General features: G+C 44.4%; 1 protein-coding gene across 2 annotated transcripts in view; it reads left to right on the forward strand.

Moving 5' to 3' along the window:
• Window positions 1-19,388, forward strand: part of AMMECR1L (AMMECR1 like) — a gene marked incomplete at both ends in the record, with an annotated part of 36,541 nt that extends 17,153 nt beyond the window's left edge. Inside the window, 6 exons of one of the 2 annotated variants that reach the window (XM_080690216.1) lie at window positions 91-535; window positions 6,326-6,436; window positions 7,336-7,450; window positions 11,815-11,905; window positions 17,501-17,597; window positions 19,277-19,388. In XM_080690216.1, the coding sequence (XP_080546342.1) occupies window positions 129-535; window positions 6,326-6,436; window positions 7,336-7,450; window positions 11,815-11,905; window positions 17,501-17,597; window positions 19,277-19,388 (933 nt within the window). Of the gene's footprint in view, window positions 1-90; window positions 536-6,325; window positions 6,437-7,335; window positions 7,451-11,814; window positions 11,906-17,500; window positions 17,598-19,276 lie in introns of those variants that run through there. The other variant, XM_080690215.1, reaches the window with a different exon arrangement.
• Between the last annotated feature and the right edge of the window lie 457 nt (window positions 19,389-19,845).

A 19,845-nucleotide genomic window follows, 5' to 3' on the forward strand; every position in this document is an offset into this window, starting at 1 on the left:
CAAGTCTTCCCTGGTGCTTGCCACTCTTTTAGTTTTTGTTCTCTTCTTGTAATAGTTTCAACCAATGCTTACTTTTCTCTTTTGGTTTAGGGTTCTGCAGCATTCCAGACCACAAGCACCAAATCAGGATGGGAAAAAGACGTTGTGTTCCTCCACTTGAGCCCAAGTTGGCAGCAGGCTGTTGTGGGGTTAAGAAGCCCAAACTATCTGGAAGTGGAACGCACGGTCACGGGAACCAGTCCACAACTGTCCCCGGCTCTAGTTCAGGACCTCTTCAAAACCACCAGCATGTGGACAGCAACAGTGGACGGGAGAATGTGTCAGACTTAACTCTGGGGCCTGGAAACTCTCCCATCACACGAATGAATCCCGCATCGGGAGCGCTGAGCCCTCTCCCCCGGCCCAATGGAACTGCCAACACCACTAAGAATCTGGTGGTGACTGCAGAGATGTGCTGCTACTGCTTTGACGTACTCTACTGTCACCTCTATGGCTTCCCACAGCCTCGACTTCCTAGATTCACCAATGACCCCTAGTGAGTAAATAAGGCATTAGGACAGTAAGGAGGGCATGATGGCATCTTTTTTTTTTTTTTGGCGGTACTGGAAATGGAACCCATGGGCATTCTACCTCTGAGCTATATCTCCAGCCCTATTTTTTTATTTTGAAACAAGGTCTTACTAAGTTGTGGAGGTAGCTGAAGCTGGCTGTGAACCTGCGATTCTTCTGTCTCAGCGTGCAACCATACCACCTGGCTTGTGATGCCATCTTTCTTTCTTTTTTAATTTTTCTTTCGTTTTTTTTTTTTATTTTTATGTTTGTTTGTTTGTTTGTTTGTTTGTGGTCCTGGGGATGGAACCCAGGGGCCTTCTACCTCCGGGCTACACTCCCAGACCTATTTTATATTTTGTTTGAAAACAAGGTCTCTTAAGCCAGCTGAGGCTGGCTTTGAACCTGCATGATCCTCCTGTCTCAGCCTCCCCAAGTGTGGGGATTACAAGCATGCACTACCACGCCCGGCTCTGCCCTATTTTTTATTATTCTTTATTTTGAAACAGGGTCTTACTAGGTTGTGGAGGGCTTCACTAACTAGCTGAGGCTGTCTGTCCGTGAACTGCGAGCCTCCAGTTTCAGCCTCCCAAATGCTAGGATTACAAGTGTGCGCCACCACGCCTGGCTCATCATGATACCATCTTTCTGGGAACCCAGGGGCATTCTGCCTCTGAGCTACACCCCCCCTACCCTATTTTTTATTCTTTATTTTGAAACAGGGTCTCACTAAGTTGCAGAAAGCCTCACCAAGTAGCTGAGGCTGTCTGGGAACTGTGATCCTCCTGTCTCAGCCTCCCAAATGCTGGGAGTACAAGTGTGTGCAACCACGCCTGGCTAGAGGGCTGATACTCTTTTTTTTTTTTTTTTTTTTTTTGGTGCGGGTCTGGGGATGGAACCCAGGGGCATTCAGCCTCTGAGCTACACTTCCTGCCCTGTTTTTTTTTATTCTTTATTTTGAAACCGGGTCTCACTGAGTTGTGGAGGGCCTCACCAAGTAGCTGAGGCTGTCCATGAACTGTGAACCTCCGGTCTCAGCCTCCTGAATGCTGGGATTACAAGCGTGCACCACCATGCCTGGCTAGAGAGCTGGTACTCTTAACAAGGGTTACCTCCACTGTGTTTCGTGGCAGCCCCCTGGTAAACTCACAGGGCCACTGACACCCCCTCCCCCCCAAATATGGAAGGTCAGCTTTAGCTTGACCATTTTTACTCCAAGGCTGAGAGAGAGGCTGAGACAGTAGGATTACAGGTTCGAGGACAGCCTCAGCAAGTAGTCAGACTCTCATCAACCTATTGAGGCCCTCATAGGATTGGATGTAGCTCAGGGGTAGAATGCCCCTGAGTTCAATCCTCAGTACCAGGCCATGCTTGTGATCCCAGTTCTTGGGAGGCTTAGACAGTAGGATCACAGGTTCAAAGCCAGCCTCTGCAATTTAGCAAGGCTCTTAAAAACGTAGTGAGATCCTATTTCCAAATAAATGAAGTCAGGCTGGGAATGTATGGTGGAGGTAGATTGCCTCTGGGTTTAAAACCTTGTTCCAAAAACATTAAGGTCATTCCTTGATTTTTTTTTTTTTTACCCCCCTGTACCGGGGATGGAACCCACGGGCATTCTACCTCAAGAGCACACCCCCAACCCTATTTTTTAAATTCTTTTTATTTTTGAAACAGGGTCTCACTGAGTTGTGAAGGACCTCACTAAGTAGCTGAGGCTGTCTGTGAACTGTTATCCTCTGGTCTCAGCCTCCTGTATGCTGGGATTACAAGCGTGCGCCACCACACCTGGCTTTTTTTTTCTTTTCTTTTTAAAACAGGGTCTCACTAGATTGATAAGAGCCTTAACACTGGCTGAGGCTGCCATCGAACCCTCAGCGATCCTCTTGGTCTCCTTCCAAGTACTAGGATTACAGGCATGCGCCACTACACCAGACATATTTCTCAATCTTTGATGTCATGCTGAGACTGTATAGATCTCTGAGCAAGGGGCTAGGGGTATAAAGAAAAAAGTCTTGCCCTTGGGAGACTTCTCATTGAGTTGACAAGTCACACACAGCCAGATTGTAGAGGAGAAGTTTACCCTTGTTTGTGTCTGAGGTGAGATAATATGAAGAAAAGTCAGCATAGCAATTTCAGGGAAGTCTTTCATGGAAGACTGATTAGTAAACTCCCATTATGATGTGAGACTATGATGCACCAATAAAAGCACAAACACATAAAAAAGAAAACTCCCACTGGGCGTGGTGACTCACTCTTGTAATCCCTGCACTTGGGAGGCTGAGACAGGAGGATTGTGTGTGCAGGTTCGAAGCCAGTCTCATTGGCTTAAGAGACCCTGTTTCCAAATGAAAATATAAAAATAGGTCTGGGAGTGTAGTCCAGAAATAGAAGGGTTTCCAGGAACCCCAGTACCACCAAAAAAGAAAAGAAAAGAAAACTCCCAACAGGTAGAGACTGTGCTCTTGGTTGAGGTCAGCTGTCCTGTATAGGAAAGAGACTTGGGTTTGAAGAGTGGGTGGCAGCCTCGTGGGCAGGATCTAGGTTGGAGTATTAAGGGCTTTAGGCTTTGTGTTTTTATCCTGTGGGTAGTAGAGGTCTTGGGTCTTTGTGTAGGTTTGGGGATAATAACTTTGGCTGGTACAGTGCAAGTACTAAGTGCTTTATTGCAAGGAAACATTGGATAGGGGAGAGAGCTGCTAGGAGCCTTTGTAGCCAGGATCAAAGAAGATAGCTTTGAATATGAAAGATAACTTTAAACTTTCAAGTTGCCTTTAAGAAGTGATTAACTTAAGCCGGGCATGGTGGTGCATGCTTGTAATCCCAGCGTTTGGGAGGCTGAGACCAAAGGATCATGGTTCGTGGACAGCCTCAACTACTTAGTGAAGCACTTCATAACTTAGTGAGGCCCTGTTTCAAAATAAAGAATAAAAAAATAGGGTAGGTGGTGTAGCTCAGAGATCGAATGCCCCTGGGTTCAACCCTCAAACCAGCAAAAACAAAAAAAGATTAACTCAAGAATGTAAATTAATGTGGCCCAATCTTAGTACTTGGGAGTCTGAGACTGAAGGATCATAGGTTTGAAGCCAGCCTCTGCAACTTAGTGAAACACTGTTTCAAAATAAAAAAATAAGCATGGTGGCACACACTTGTAATCGGTTTGTAATCCCAGCATTCGTGAGTGAGGCCCTCCACAATTTAGTGAGACCCTGTTTCAAAATAAAGAATAAAAAAATAGGGCAGGGGGTGTAGCTCGGAGGTTGAATGCCTCCGGGTTCTATCCCCAGACCCGTAATAATAATAGTAGTAGTAGTCGTCGTCGTCGTCGTCGTCGTCGTCGTCTTCAGGGGTGTAGTTTGGAGGTAGAATGCCCTTGGGTTCAATTCCCAGTACCACCAAAATAAGCTGGGTATGGTGTCTCACACCTGTAATCCTATTATTTAGGAGGCCGAGAGAGAAGGCTCACATTTTTGAGGCCAGCTTTAGCAACTTAGTGAGGCCCTCGACAATTTACCTTGTTTCAAAATATAAAAAATAAGCAGGGCATAGTGACACAGGCTTGTAATCCCAGCATTTGGGAGGCTGAACCAGCAGGATCATGGTTTGCGGACAGCCTCAGCTATTTAGGCCCTTTGCAACTCAGTAAGACCCCATTTCAAAATTTAAAAAAATAGGGCTGGGGGTGTAGCTCCAAGGTAGAATACTCCTGGTTTCAATCCCCAGTACTACAAAAATGTATTTTTATTTACACATAAAAAATATATATATAAGCCAGGCGTGGTGGCGCACACTTGTAATCCCAGCATTCGGGAGGCTGAGACCTGGAGGATCGTGGTTTGCAGACAGCCTCAGCTACTTAGTGAGGCCCTCTGCAACTCAGTGAGACCCTGTTTCAAAATAAAGAATAAAAAATTGGGCAGGGGGTGTAGCTCGGAGGTCAAATGCCCCTGGGTTCCATCCCCAGACCCGCAAAAAAAAAAAAAATATATATATATATATATATATATATATATTTTTTTTTTTTTTCAAGCCCCAGTACCACACAAACTTAAAGAATCTAAGAGTTAAGAGTTTAGGAGCTGGGCATGGTGGCGCACGCTTGTAATCCCAGCATTTGGGAGGCTGAGACCGGAGGATCATGGTTTTTGGACAGCTTCAGCTACTTAGGCCCTTTGCAACTTAGTGAGTCCCAGTTTCAAAATAAAGAATAACAGATAGGGCAGGGGGTATAGTTTAGAGGTCAAATGCCCCTGGGTTCCATCCCCAGACCTGCAGGAACTAAAAAAGTGTTAGGAGCATGGAGGTATCTCAGGAAGATGGGACAGCTTTTTGTGAACTTCTTTCTAAAAAATTTGTTACCACCAATTTGATGATACCTTAATGAATTATAACTTTGGTCTAGGTATACAAATGGCAACTGTTAACAAAAAGCTTCCTTGAGAAGGCATTGTATTTATTTTCTGAAAATTTATGAGTAGGAAATATTTGTAGTCGGGGGCAGTGATAATTATGGGGGAAAATTGTAAGCTTGTAGAAAATACTTGCAGACATGGGTGGGGGGGTAGGATATATGGGAGAGATGTATTGTCACAACATGGCTACTCATAAATATAGAGTAAAAGTGAGGAAGCTGGGTGTGGTGGCACACCACAGTAATCCTAGTTCTTGGGGCCAGGACAGGATCACAGGTTCAAGGAGAGCCTGAGCAGCATAGTAAGGCACTTAGTAACCTGGTAAGATCTTGTTTCAAAACAAAAAAGTGCTGGGGATATAACTGGTAAATGTGTCTGGTAAAACACATTCACATGCGTGCATGGTGCATGTACACACACAGACTTTTTAAAATCTTTTTTTTTTTTTTTTTTTTTTTTTTTGTGGTACTGGAAGTGCTAACCAGGGGCATTCTATTTCCAAGCTACACCCCCAGCCCTATGTTTTAGTCTTTTTATTTTTTTTTTTAATTTTTTAACTTTTTGGTGGTACTGGGGTTCCTGGAAACCATTCTACCTCCAGACTACACTCTCAGACCTATTTTTTATACTTTTTAATTTGGAAACAGGGTCTCTTAAGCCAGCACATGTGGCTGGCTTCGAACCTGCGCGATTCTCCTGTCTGCCTCCCAAGCACAGGGATTACAAGTGTGCGCCACCATGCCCGGCTTAGTCTTTTTATTTTTAGAAACAGGGTCTCACTGAGTTGTGAAGGGCCTCGCTAAGTTGCTGAGATTGTCCGCCAACCGCGATCCTCCAGTCTCAAGCATGTGTCATCATGCCTGCCCTGTGTGCCTGCGCGCGCACACACACACACACACACACACACACGTGCGCGCGCACACACTTTTAGAAGAGAAAGTTGAATCTTAGGGAAGAAAAATACCCCAAGCTGCAATGTCGTGATCTGAAGCATCAGTGTGGAGCAGAGGAAGGCTTTGCAGGCCATGTTGGCTGGAGCAACTTCAAGAAAGGCATAGTTCTTTAGGTGTCTGGCAATTTAGAAAATCCATCTGGAGACGGGTGTGGTAATGCACAACCTGCAACCTCAGTACTTGGGAGGCTGAGACACAGGACTGCAGGTTTAAGGCCAGCCTCAGCAATGTAGTGAGGCCCTGTTTCAAAATGAAAAAATAGGGCTGGGGTTGTAGCTCAGAGGCACAGTGCCCCTGGGTTCAAGCTTTAGTACCACAAAAAGGAAAAAATCCATTGCACAGTGACTAAAATGAGTAAGAATATTATCTATGATTAATTTGGGTCTGGAGATTGTTTTGTGCTTGATTTTTTAGTCCGCTCTTTGTGACCTGGAAGACAGGGCGGGACAAGCGGCTTCGTGGCTGCATCGGGACCTTCTCAGCCATGAATCTTCATTCAGGACTCAGGGAATACACGTTAACCAGGTAATGGCACCAGGCATTAAGAGATGTTCATAAATTGGCTAGGGTCAGAAACTGCTGTGGCTGGGCGTGGTGGCGCACGCTTGTAATCCCAGCTCGGGAGGCTGAGACTGGAGGATGGCGGTTCGCTGACAGCCTCAGCTACTTAGTAAGGCCCTCTGCAACTTAATGGGACCCTATTTCAAAATAAAGAATAAAAAATAGGGCGGGGGGTGTAGCTCAAAGGTAGAATGCTCCTGGGTTCCATCCCCAGACCCATGAAAGAAAGAAAGAAAGACTGCCTTGCTTCTAAATGATCCATTTTGAGTATTCCTTCAGGAAATGCCAGGATTTAATCTGGTGAGTGACTTTGTCATTTCCTCTGTAGACAGTTAATGGTGCCAGCTAATACTAACACATTAATGTTACCAGATGCAGTGGCATATACCTGTAATCCCAGTACTTGGGAGGCTCAGACGGGAGAATTGCAAACTTTGTGGCTAGCCTCAGCAATTTAGCAAGACCATATTTCAGAATAAGAATAAAAGAAGTTGGGCATGGTGGTGCACCCTTGTAATTTCAGCATTTGGGAGGCTAAGAAACGAAGATCATGGCTTGTGGATAACTTTAGCTACTTAGTGAGGCCCTTTGCAACTCAGTGAGACCCTGTTTTAAAATAAAGAACAAGAAATAGGGCTGGGGATATTGTTCGGAGGTAGAATGCCCCTGGGTTTTATCCCCAGTACCACAAAAAAAGGTAGCGTGCATCTTGGTTTAGTCTCCAGTAAACACACATATCATTGTTGATAGTGGTAGTTGCTCTCTGCATATCTCAGTACTCATAACTGTGTGGGGCTCTGTGGCGTGTGATGTTGGCTCCTGACTTTGGAGCAGCCTCACTTATGTTTTCTGTCCCCCTCCAGTGCACTTAAGGACAGCCGATTTCCCCCCCTGACCCGAGAGGAGCTGCCTAAACTTTTCTGCTCTGTCTCCCTCCTTACTAACTTTGAGGATGCCAGTGATTACCTGGACTGGGAGGTGAGAACAGCTGCATTTGGAACTCTGCGTCTCTCGTTGCATTTGGGTTCGGGTTAGTACATGGTAATGTATCTCCTTCATTGAGAGAGGGCCACCCTGAAAATGTGAATGCTGAGTGTGGAGCCAGTTGTAGACAGTAGACTCCTATGACAGAAAAGGTGCTGCTCCACTATGAGTAGGAAGAAATACAAATGTAAAGTCTTTAGTTTTCCATTTCTTCCCAGTACACTCTATTCAGCCATGTCTAATAAGTAATATCCAGGACCCGGCATGGTGGCACTTGCTTGTAATCCCAGTACTTGGAAGGCTGAAACAGGAGGATCGTGATTCCCAGCCAGCCTCCGCTACTTAGGCCCCCAACAACTTAGTGAGACCCTGTTTCCAAATAAAAAATAAAAAATAGGGCTGGAGGTGTAGCTCAAAGGTAGAATACCCCTGGGTTTCATCCCCAGTACTGTCAAAAAATAATAATAAAAACGGTGGGGGTGTAGCTTGGAGGTAGAATGCCCCTGGGTTCAATCCCCAGCACTATTTAAAAAAAAAAAAAATAGCCAGGCATAGACCAGGCATGCTGGTGCACACTTGTAATAACAGTACTTGGGAGACTGAGACAGGATTGCAGGTTCAAAGCCAACCTTTGCAATTTAGAGAGGCTCAGCAATCTAGGGAGACCCTGTTTGCAAGTAAGAAATTAAAAAAAAATCAGGCTAGGGATGTAGCTAGGGAGCCTTGTGTGGTGGCACACACTTGTAATCTCAGGATTTGGGAGGCTGGGATAGGAGGATAGTGGTTTGGGTTTGCAGACAGCCTCATCTACTTAGTGAGCCCCTTTGCAACTCAGTGAGACCCTGTTTCAAAATAAAGAATAAAAAATAGGGCTTGGAGCCGGGCGTGGTGGCGCATGCTTGTAATCCCCGTGCTTGGGAGGCTGAGACAGGAGGATCGCGCTGGTTCGGAGCCAGCCTTGCTGGCTTAAGAGACCCTGTTTCCAAATTAAAAAAAAAAAATAGGCCTGGGAGTGTATCCCGGAGGTAAAAGGGCTTCCAGGAACCCCAGTACCACCAAAAAAAAAAAAAAAAATAGGGCTTTGGGGTGTAGCTTGGAGGTAGAATGCCCCTGGAAAAAAGGGCTGGGAGCTGAGCATGGTGGTGCACGCTTGTAATCCCAGCATTCGGGAGGCTGAGACAGGAAGAACGCCTTTCAAGGCCAGCCTCAGCTACTTAGTGAGGTTCTTTGCAACTCATGAAACCCTGTTTCAAAATAAAGAATAGAAAAATAAGCTGGGCATGGTGGCACACACTTGTAATCCTAGCATTCGGGAGACAAAGACCAGAGGATTGCAATTCTTAAACAGCCACAGCTACTTAGCAAGGCCCTTTGAAATTCCGTGAGACCCTGTTTCAAAAATAAAAAGATGAAAGCCAGGTGTGGTGGCACACGCTTGTAATCCCAGATTTTGGGAGGCTGAAACTGGAGGATCTTGGTTCAAGGACAGCCTCAGCTACTTAGTGAGGCCCTCTGCAACTCAATGAGACCCTGTTTCAAAATAAAGAATAAAAAATAGGGCAGGGGGTATAGCTTGGAGGTCGAATGCCCCTGGGTTCCATCCCCAGACCCGTAAAAAAAATAAAATAAAATAAAATATAGGGCAGTGGGTGTAGTTCGGAGGTTGAATGCCCCGGGTCTTATCCCTAGACCTGCAAAAAAATTTTTTTTTAAGTAAAAAAATGAAGCCGGGCGTGGTGGCGCATGCTTGTAATCCCTGCGCTTGGGAGGCTGAGACAGGAGAATTGCACAGGTTCGAAGCAAGCCTCAGCTACTTAGTGAGGCTTTCAGCAACTTAGTGAGACCCTGTTTCCAAATAAAATATAAAAAAGGTCTGGGAGTAGAGCCCGGAGGTAGAAAGCCTCTGGGTTCCACCCCCAGTACCACCAAAATTTAAAAAAAAAAAAAAAAAAAAAAAAAAAAACACACACACACGCCCAGCTCTGTTTTATTCTTTATTTTGAAAAAGGTTTTCACTTAGTTATGAAGGCCCTCACAAGTTGTTGAGTCTGGCCAAGGAACCTGGGATCCACCTGTCTCAGCTGCCCAAGTACTAAATGTGTGCCACCACACTTGGTTTGTGAGACCCTATTTAAAATAAAGAATAAAAAATAGCGCTGGAAGCTGGGTGTGGTGGCACACGCTTGTAATCCCAGCGCTTGGGAGGCTGAGACAGGAGGATCCCAGTTCGTAGACAGCCTCAGCTACTTAGTGAGGCCCTTTGCAACTCAGTGAAACCCTTTTTTTCAAAATAAAGAATAAAAAATAGGGCAGGGGCTGTAGCTCAGACGTAGAATGCCCCTGGGTTCCATCCCAAGTACTGCCAAAAAGGGGGGGGGGGGGATGGAGGTGTAGCTCAGAGGTAGAATGCCCCTGGATTCAATCCCCAGTTCTACAAAACATTAAATAGATAAATACAAATAAAATAGGACTGGGGGTATAATTTGGAGGTAGAATGACTCTGGGTTCAATCCCTAGTGCCACAAAGGAAAAAAGCTAAGGTTGTAGCTCAGTGGTAGAGCTCTTGCCTAGTGTGTGCAGGACCCTTGATACAATCCCTACAACTACTAAATAAATAAATAAATGAGAAATAATGAGATAATTGAAAATATTCTAAATATCTCTTGGCAAGCCTTTAAGGAAAAGTTTTTTTGTTGTTGTTGTTTGTTTCTTTTTTGTTTTTTTGGTACTGGAGATGGAAGCTGGGGGGTATTCTATCTCTGAGCTACACCCCCAGCCCTATTTTTATTTTATTTTATTTCATTTTTTGTGGTATTGGGCATGGAACCCAGGGGCATTCTACTTCTGAGCTACACCCCCAGCCCTATTTTTTATTCTTTATTTTTGAAACAGGGTCTCAATGAGTTGCAAAGAGCCTCACTAAGTACCTGAGGATGTTCACAAACCACATCCTCCGGTCTCAGCCTCCCAAATACTGGGATTACAAACCTGTGCCACTATGCCTGGCTTTATTCTTTTTTTATTTTTTTTTTTTTGGATATGGGGATGGAATTCAGGGGTATTCGACCCCCAAGCTACACCCCCTGCTCTATTTTTTTATTCTTTACTTTTGAAACGGTCTCACTAAGTTGCAGAGGGCCTCACTAAGTAGCTGAGGCTGTCTGCAAACCACAATCCTCTGGCCGCAGCCTCTTGAATGCTGGGATTACAAGCATGTGCCACCACTCCTGGCTTTATTCTTTATTTTGAAACGGGGTCTTAATGAGTTACAGAGGGCCTCAGTAAGTAGCTTTGGTTGTCCTCGAACCACGATCTTCCTGTCTCAGCCTCCCAAATGCTGGGAATACAAAGGTGTGTCACCACGCCCAATATTTTTATTCTTTACTTTGAAACCGGTTCTCACTGAGTTGCAAATGGCCTCACTAAGTAGCTGAGGCTGTCTGCGAACCACAGTCCTCCTGTCTCAGCCTCCCAAATGCTAGAATTACAAGTGTTCATCACCATGCCAGGCTAGGAAAAGCTTTTATTAGGAAGCATATATGAAGAATCATGAACCAAGATTAAAAGAATCTTGTAAGGTGTTTTCTTTTTGGGTGTGTGTGTGTGTGTGTGTGTGTGTGTGTGTGTGTGTGTGTGTGTGTGTGTGTGTTACTGGGGATGGAACCCTGTGGCATTCTAACTCTGAGCTGCACCTCCAGCCCTATTTTTTATTCTTTATTTTGAAACCGGGTCTTACTAAGTTGCGGAGGGCCTCACTAAGTAGCTGAGGCTGTCTGTGAATCACAGTCCTCCGGTCTCAGCCTCCCAAATGCTGGGATTACAAGCATGCGCCACCATGCCCAGCTTGTAATATTTTTATTTAATGGGATAGGATTAAAGGTAAAATGTTTTAAATTATTGGGTAAGCTATTTAAAGAATTTATTTCTAGCTAGTTGTGATGGCTAACACTTGTAATCTCAGTATTTGGGAGGCTGATACAGGAGGATTGCAGGTTCATAGACAGCCTCAGCTACTTAGTGAGGCCCTCTGCAACTTAGTGAGACTCTGTTTCAAAATAAAGAGTAAAAAGAATAGTTCTGGGGGTGTAGCTTGGACGTAGAATGCCCCTGGGTTCAATCCCCCGTAGCGCAAAAAAAAAATTATTTTTTCAGTCTTGATATTCTCAGGTGACTACACATTTGACCTTGTCCTAAAGGTGGACTTTTTTGGCCTGTACCTGAAAGAATTAGTTATGGAAAGCAAGTTCTACTTCCCAGTTGTGTCGAGCTGTTCAGGGGACTGTGTTCATTTACATATGGGTGACTGAAGTTCCTTTGGAATAAGGAAATGCCATTTACTTGGTTTTGTTTATCTGTAGGTAGGGGTCCATGGGATTCGAATTGAATTCATCAACGAGAAAGGCGTCAAACGCACAGCCACATACTTACCTGAGGTTGCTAAGGAACAAGGTGAGTTGGATGAATGGGCATTTAGTGAGCAGCACCATGCATAGCTGTGCCAGCTAAAAGGCAGGAGAGCCAAGTGTCATCTTTATCTTTCAGTCCAGCTGCAACAAAGAAATGCCTTTCTTCCTCTTGTTGCGTGTCAAATTCCTGTAGAACAAGGACAGACTCCCCAAAAGATCAAGAGCTGGGAGAAGGTGGCTACTTCCCTTCCTCACCTGCTCACTTCAGATCCTTCCTTTCTGTGAATAGTGGTAGTGCTCTACCTCTTAAGTTATAGTGGTAATCATAGCAAATTTTCAGCAGTCAACCTGAACAGACTATAGAGTTTTATTGTAAAGGGAAGTTGCTTATATCTGTGGGCGTTGAACTTATGATCATGTATCATTAAAATGTTATACTTGTCAAAGGGCATAATGTATTCCTTACTTTTTTTTTTTAAAGAACTCAGTAAAATAAATAAAGAATTCAGTAATGATTTCTTAAAATGGGAACATTAAAGGTAGGAAGTGGGTTGGCCAGGTTTTCTCTTTAAAAGTATCTAGAAAAATACCTTTAAATGTTGCTTGTGCTTTCTGTGATATGTAACTCAGTTTTCTTTCTTTCTTGGAATTAGTCTGTTTTTGAAAATAAAATGTGAAACACAATATTGGTTGGGTGTGAACCTGGAATAGAGAAAAATACCCAGTTAAGTATATTAATGAACTCATTCTGTAGAAAGTGATTGTCTTGTTGGTTTCCCTTATGGTTGTTTAACCTTTTTGAAAGTAGTGTAAATATGGCATAAAAGGAAACTTTATCTAGGTGTAGTGACCCATGACTTAATCCCAGTACTTTGGAGACTGAGACAGAATAATCACAAGTTTGAGACTAGCTTGGGCAATGTAGCAAAATCCTTTTTCTTTTTCTTTCTTTCTTTTTTTCTTTTGTGATACTGGAGATGGATCCAACAGGCATTCTACCTCCAAGAGGCACCTCCAGCCCTATTTTTTATTCTTTATTTTGAAACAGGGTCTCACTTAGTTGTAAGGGACATCACTAAGTTGCTGGGCTGTCCACGAACTACGATCCTCATGTTTTAGCCTCCCAAAGCTGGCATTACAGGCATGTACCACCACGCCTGGCTGCAAACCCTTTTTTGAAAGAGAAAAAAAGTGGTGGGGGTGTGGGATGTAGCTCAGTGGTAGAACATTGAGCTCAGTCCCCGTTTTAAAAAAAAAATCGGGGCTGGGGGTATAACTCTGAGGTAGAATGCCCCTGGGTTCCATCCCTAGTACCGCAAAAAAAAAAAAAAAAAAAAACAGAGAATCTTTTAGCCACCTCAGAGAGGTCATAATTCTAACATAGTTGTCCATGAGAAGGCACACCAAAAGTGTTATTTAGTGAAATGTGAATGATAAGGTTTGCCCTTTGTAATCCCCGCGCTTGGGAGGTGGAGACAGGAGTATCGCGCAGGTTCAAAGCCAGCTGCGCTGGCTTAAGAGACCCTGTTTCCCAATAAAACCTATAAATCAGGTCTGGGAGTGTAGCCCGGAGGTAGATGAGCTTCCAGGAACCCCAGTATCACGAAAAACAAAAACAAACAAAAGTTGGGTAGGAGCCGGGCGTAGTGGCACATGCTTGTAATCCAACTTCTTGGGAGGCTGAGACAGGAGGAGCTACTCCTAAATTGCATGGCTCTACGCAACCTAGTGAGGCTCTGTTTTTGTTTGTTTGTTTGTTTGTTGTTTTTGGTGGTACTGGGGTTCTACACTCTCAGACCTATTTATACTTTTTTATTATTTGGAAACAGGGTCTCTTAAGCCAGTGCGGCTGGCTTCAAACCTGCACGGCATCCCTGTTTTCAAATAAAGAATAAAAAATAGGGCTGGGTATGTATTTCGGAGGTAGAATGCCCCTGTTCAATTTACAGTACTGCCAAAAAAAAAAAAAAAAAAAAGAATGGGTATTGGATGTGATGTCATATGTCTGTAATCCCAGTACTTGAGAGGATGAGACAGAAGGATTGCAGGTTCAAGGCCAGCCATAGCAATTTAGCAAGACCCTCAGTAATTGAGCAAGACCCAGTTTTTGTTTTTTTTTTTGTTTTTGTTTTTGTTTTTTGTTTTTTTTGTTTTGTGGTGCTGGGGGTGGAACCCAGGGCCTTTCTAGCTCCGGGCTATACTCCTAGACCTATTTTATATTTTATTTGGAAACAGGGTCTCACTAAGTTGCTGAGAGCCTCACTAAGTAGCTGAGGCTGGCTTGGAACCTGTGCAATCCTCCTGTCTCAGCCTCCCAAGCGCAGGGATTACAAGCATGCGCCACTACGCCTGGCTTGTTTTTTATTTTGTTTTTGTTTTGTGGTGCCAGGGATTGGATCCAGGGACATTCTACCTCTGAGCTACACCCTCGGTCCTATTTTTAACTCTTTATTTTTAAATAGGGTGTCACTAAATTGCAGAGGGCCTTACTGAGTAGCTGAGGCTGGCCACAAAGCCATGATCCTCCTGTCTCAGCCTCCCACGTACTGGATTACAAGCGTGCACCACCATGGCTGGCTAAGACTCTGTTTTAAAATAAAAAATTTAAGAGCTGACCGTGGTGGCACACGCTTGTAATCCAGTACATTGGAGGTGAGACAGGAGGATTGCGGGCTTGTGCACAGCCTCAGCTACTTAGTGAGGCATTCTGCAACTTAGTGAGAATTTGTTTCAAAATAAAGAAGCCAGGTGTGGTGGCGCACACTTGTAACCCCAGCATTTGGGAGGCTGAGACAGGAGGATCACGGTTTGCGGACAGCCCCAGCTACTTAGTGAAGCCCTCTGCAACTCAGAGAGACCTGGTTTCAAACTAAAGAATGAAAAACAGGGCAGGGTGTGTAACTTGGTGTTCGAATGCCCCTGGGTTCCATCCCCAGACTCTCAATAAATAAATAAGTAAAAAATAAAGAAGAAAAAATAGGGCTGGGGTATAGCTTGGAGGTAGAATGTCCCTGGGTTCCATTCCCAGTACAACAAAAATAAACAATAAACAAAATAAGCCAGGCATGGTAACACACACTTGTAATCCCAGCATTCAGGCGGCTGAGACATGAAGATCATGGTTCGCAGCCAGCTTCAGCTACTTATGCCCTTCGCAACTAAGTGAGACCCTGTTTTAAAAATAAAGAATAAGCCAGGCGTGGTGGCACACGCTTGTAATCCCCACACTTGGGAGGCTAAGACAGGAGGATCGCGCAGGTTCAAAGCCAGCCTCGGCTACTTAGTGAGGCTCTCAGCAACTTAGTGAGACCCTGTTTCCAAATAAAATATAAGATGGGTCTGGGAGTATAGCCCGGAGGTAGAAAGCCTCTGGGTTCCACCCCCAGTACCACCAAAATAAATAAATAAATAAATAAATAAATAAATAAATAAATAAATAAAAATAATAAAAAAAAATTAGGGATAGGGGTGTAGCTCGGAGGTAGAATCCCCCTGGGTTCTATCCCCAGTACCTCAAAAAATAAATAAGTAAATAAATAAACAGAATTAAATATTAAGTCTGGGGGTATAGGTTAGATATAGCATGCTCTTGGGTTCAATCTCCAGTATCAGTAAATCAATAAAATTGTTTGGGAAAATAAAAAGCTGATGGTATCTTATAAAGTGATTTAGTGCGCTTTTTGTTTTTTTCAACTTGATATACTTGTTTTTTATATTAAAAATATGCAAGAAGCTGCCAGGTGCGGTGGTGCACTCTTGTAATCTCAGTACTTGGGAGGCTGAGATAGGAGTATGGCGTGTTTGAGGCCAGTCTCGGCAATTTAGCGAGGCTCTTGGGAACTTAGTGAGACCCTGTTTTTAATCAGAAGTACAATTGGTCTGGGGATATATCTTGGCGATAGAATGCCTCTGGGTTTAACTCCAATACCAAAAAAAAAAAAAAAAATCAGGTTGGGATGTTGTTTGTAGATAGAATGCTACTAGGATCAATCCCTAGTACTAAATAAAGAATAAAAACAATAAACTAGAACTGGAGGTGTAGCTCAGAGGTAGAAAGTTCCTGGGTTCAGCTTCTTGTACCAAAAAATAGGTGAAAAAATGATTCAACAAGCCGGGCGTGGTAGCACACACTTGTAATCCCAGCATTTGGGAGGCTGAGACCAGAGGGATCCCAGTTTGCAGACAGCCTCAGCTACTTAATGAGGCCCTCCGCAACTTAGTGAGACCCTGTTTCAAAATAAAGAATAAAAAATAGGGCAGGGGTTGTACCTCAGAGGTAGAATGCCCCTGGGTTCCACCACCCAGATCCACAAAAAAAGACTCAACAATATCTGTGTGAACAATTTTCTCATCCTTCCTAAGGAAGCAGTTTCTTCCTCTCAGTTCTCTGACATAGAAACAGGATCAGTTCTCTGTCATAGAAACAGGATTAGTAGACATGTCTTCAAGGAAGGCATTTCAAAAGAGTATAAGCATTGGGGCATGGTGGTGCATGCTCGTAACCTCTGCATTTGGGAGGCTGAGACAGGAGGACTGTGGTTTGCAGACAGCCTCAGCTACTACTTAGGCCCTTTACAACTCAGTGAGGCCCTGTTTCAAAATAAAGAATAAAAAATAGGGTTGGGGGTGTAGCTCAGAGTAGAATGCCCCTTTGTTCCATCACCAATACCTCAAAAAAAAAAAAAAAAAAAGGTAACGCTGGGCGTGGTGGTGCACGCTTGTAATCCCCGCGCTTGGGAGGCTGAGACAGGAGGATCGCACAGGTTCGAAGCCAGGCTCAGTTACTTAATGAGGCTTTCAGCAACTTAGTAAGACCCTGTTTCCAAATAAAATATAAAAAAAAAAAAGTCTGGGAGTATAGCCCGGACGTAGAAAGTCTCTGGGTTCCACCCCCAGTACCACCAAAAAAAAAAGGTATAAACTTGCTTGGCATGGTGGCGCATGCTTGTAATCCTAGCATTTGGGAGGCTGAGACAGGAGGATCACAGTTTGTAGACAGTTTCAGCTATTTAGCGAGGCCCTTTGCAACTCATTAAGACCCTGTTTCAAAATAAAGGGTAAGAAATAGGGCTGGGGTTGTAGCTGGGAGGTAGAATGCCCCTGGGTTCCATCCCCAGTACCGCCAAAAAAGTATAAGCTTTAGAATTTAAATTCTGCCCTCCTAGCTGGACACAGTCGTGTAGGCTGTAGTCCCAGATGCTCAGGAGACTGAGGCAGACCCATCACTTGAGCCCAGGAGCTTAAGACTAGCTTGAGCAAAAAAAAAAAATCCCCCTTTCCCCCAGAGCAATCCTGATTATGAGCATGAGGCCCATTGGCTGGTCTGAATGGGACCATATTTGCTCTTCATAATTATCCTTGGGCAACTCCGGACACAAAGGACACAGGAGCAGCCCATCTGTGGACAGCCATTCTGGGACTAATGAGGCCATCATCTGGTGTCTTGGAGTCTGTACTGAGCTGTAAGTGAGATAGATAACAGGGACTCCAGGTATGTGGGCCAGTGCCCAGGGCTTCCTTTGGCCAACAGACTTGGCCACTTATTGACTCCAGTTTGTCCTCTACACTGGCTGTTTTTGAGCATGCCCTCTCCTGTTTGGTTATATGCTGACCTCAATGTGGCATCTCTTCTCCTCAGACTGGGATCAGATCCAGACAATAGACTCCTTGCTCAGGAAAGGTGGCTTTAAGGCTCCAATTACCAGTGAATTCAGAAAAACGATCAAACTCACCAGGTAAGCTGCTCTCTTGTTTTTCTTGTCATTTTCATTTAGTAGGGTTTGGGTAGAGGATACTTTGGATAGAAAGGGGAAGACAAATGTTTTCTTTACTAACGTCCCTAACCTAGAGCAATACGGGTGAGAGGGAGGTCTGAGGAAGCCATGGCAGGAGAGGCAGACTCCTGGCATCATGTGCATCTCCATAGCCACGCCGATGGTGGGATGGGCTGAGTTCTGGCCTGCAGAGTGAGCTGAGAGCATATGAGGGAAGGCAAGTTAGAGAAGGCTCCCAATGGGAAAGTCCAGGGCCAGTTGAGCTACTTTCTAATGCAGGACAACCAGAAACACTTTGTACAGCATTTAAAGGACATACCTCCCCTGTTTGGGGACAGTACTTCTGTGGGGAGGTTGCCTTGTGTTGTAGAATGCACATGGACTTGGGGTCTGAAATCCCAGCTTGATCAGTTACTAGCTGTGTGACCTCTCTGAACCTGTTTCCTGTGTGTAAGATGTGAATGAAAATTCCTTAGGGTTGTTTTAAGATGTGATAAGGTAGTATATGGAGAATTTCTAGCCTAGGGCCAGGCAACACTGTTGGTAATCAGTAGAGATCAGTTCTCTTCCCACCCCTACTATAACTGGAAACACTGAGAGTAGTAGTTCTCAGGAGCCTTTGTTGGGCCCCTCGTTAGTAATATATGAGCCTCACAAGTCTGTTTGGAAGATAACCCAGTGTTTTTGAAATGCTTTGGATCCCCAAAATTAAGGGGCTGGGGGCATAGCTCAGTGGTAGAGTGCGTGCTTAGCATGCACTAGGCCCTGGGTTCAATCCCCAGCACCAAAAAAATTAAAAAAGAAAAGAAACACTCTTCAAATACAAAGCATTATTATTATTATTATTACAATTTATTTGAACAGCCATTTCCCTGTCAAAATTCAGGAATAATCACCTTGCAGTGGAGGAGTGATTACAGTGGGAAAGAGATGGCTCTGGGTAAGGATTGTCACACCCAGCTCCTGTGGTCTGTAGTAGGCTCCATAGGTTTGTAACACCCCATGCTTCGCATCCTGACTCATGGCTCTTTCCAGAGCAAAGCCAAAGTGCAATGAATTTTGTTCTGATGACCCTGTGATATGGCATATTCATCTGGGGATTGAGACCTGTCCTATGTAGCCCAAGGATCCTTTAACCTGCTTCATCAGAATTTGACCCAGAATTAGGTATCTGTGCCCCTTCTAGTTATAATAACTTGCTTATTGCTCTTTTACAAATTGAGGTTGCACTTTTGTCAAATTTGTCTTATTTTAACTTGAAAGTAGATGTGCAGTGTACACTGGGTTTTGGTGCAGCAGTCTTCCAGTCTGCCACCCAGGTGATTTGATCTTGGAATTCTTCATCCAGACCCCAGCAGCAGATTGCTTATGAGCAGCCTGATGAGCATATGTAGCACTTAGAGGTGGGATGTGCTGAGACACATTCTCGGGGGAATCGTGATTGTGCTTTTTCATCTTGTTCATTTGTAATAACAACATTGTTTTCTTGTGCCGTCTTTCATTTTCTGTAAGTAAGATTGCTCTTGGTCTTCCATTTTATTCTTTCAAAATGTGGAATAAGCTTTGGTTTTCTCTGCTGAGTGACTACAGAATGAAGTGTTTGAGATTCCTAATACCCTTGCCTGTTTCCTTATACGCAGGTACCGAAGTGAGAAGGTGACAATCAGTTACGCAGAATATATTGCCTCTCGACAGCACTGTTTCCAGAATGGCACTCTTCATGCCCCGCCCCTCTACAATCATTACTCCTGACACACGGCTGCATGACCAGTCCCACCCCTCTGTGGCCGCCAATGGCTATGACATCATTGGAGCAGATGCCTCCTCTTCCTGGTCCAGTTACTTCTATTACTGCACCATTTTATGATGCTAGCTTCCGTTGCCAAGTCTGCCTCCCACTGACTGAGGGGTGTGGGGTTAATTGAATGAAACAGAACTTGAGGGGCCCAAGCCTTATCTCAGCCTTTCCTCAATATGGGGTTCCGTTGGATTGGGGCTCCTCCATGACTAGTGAAAATTACTCTGTGGGTTTGGAAGACCCTTGTCTGGTGATTTGCCATGTGTGTTAGCCACACACTGGAAGCTGGAGTCGATGGTTCGTAGAGGCTTACCCCACACACACCCACAGCCTCCCCAGATGAAATAGGTGTGTTCCCCTGGCAGTCTGGGCAACGGAGACCAACAAGAAACATTTTTAGGTTATTTTAAA

The sequence above is a fragment of the Muscardinus avellanarius genome, assembly GCF_963383645.1.
Source record: "Muscardinus avellanarius genome assembly, chromosome: 2".
Classification (NCBI taxonomy): domain Eukaryota; kingdom Metazoa; phylum Chordata; class Mammalia; order Rodentia; family Gliridae; genus Muscardinus; species Muscardinus avellanarius.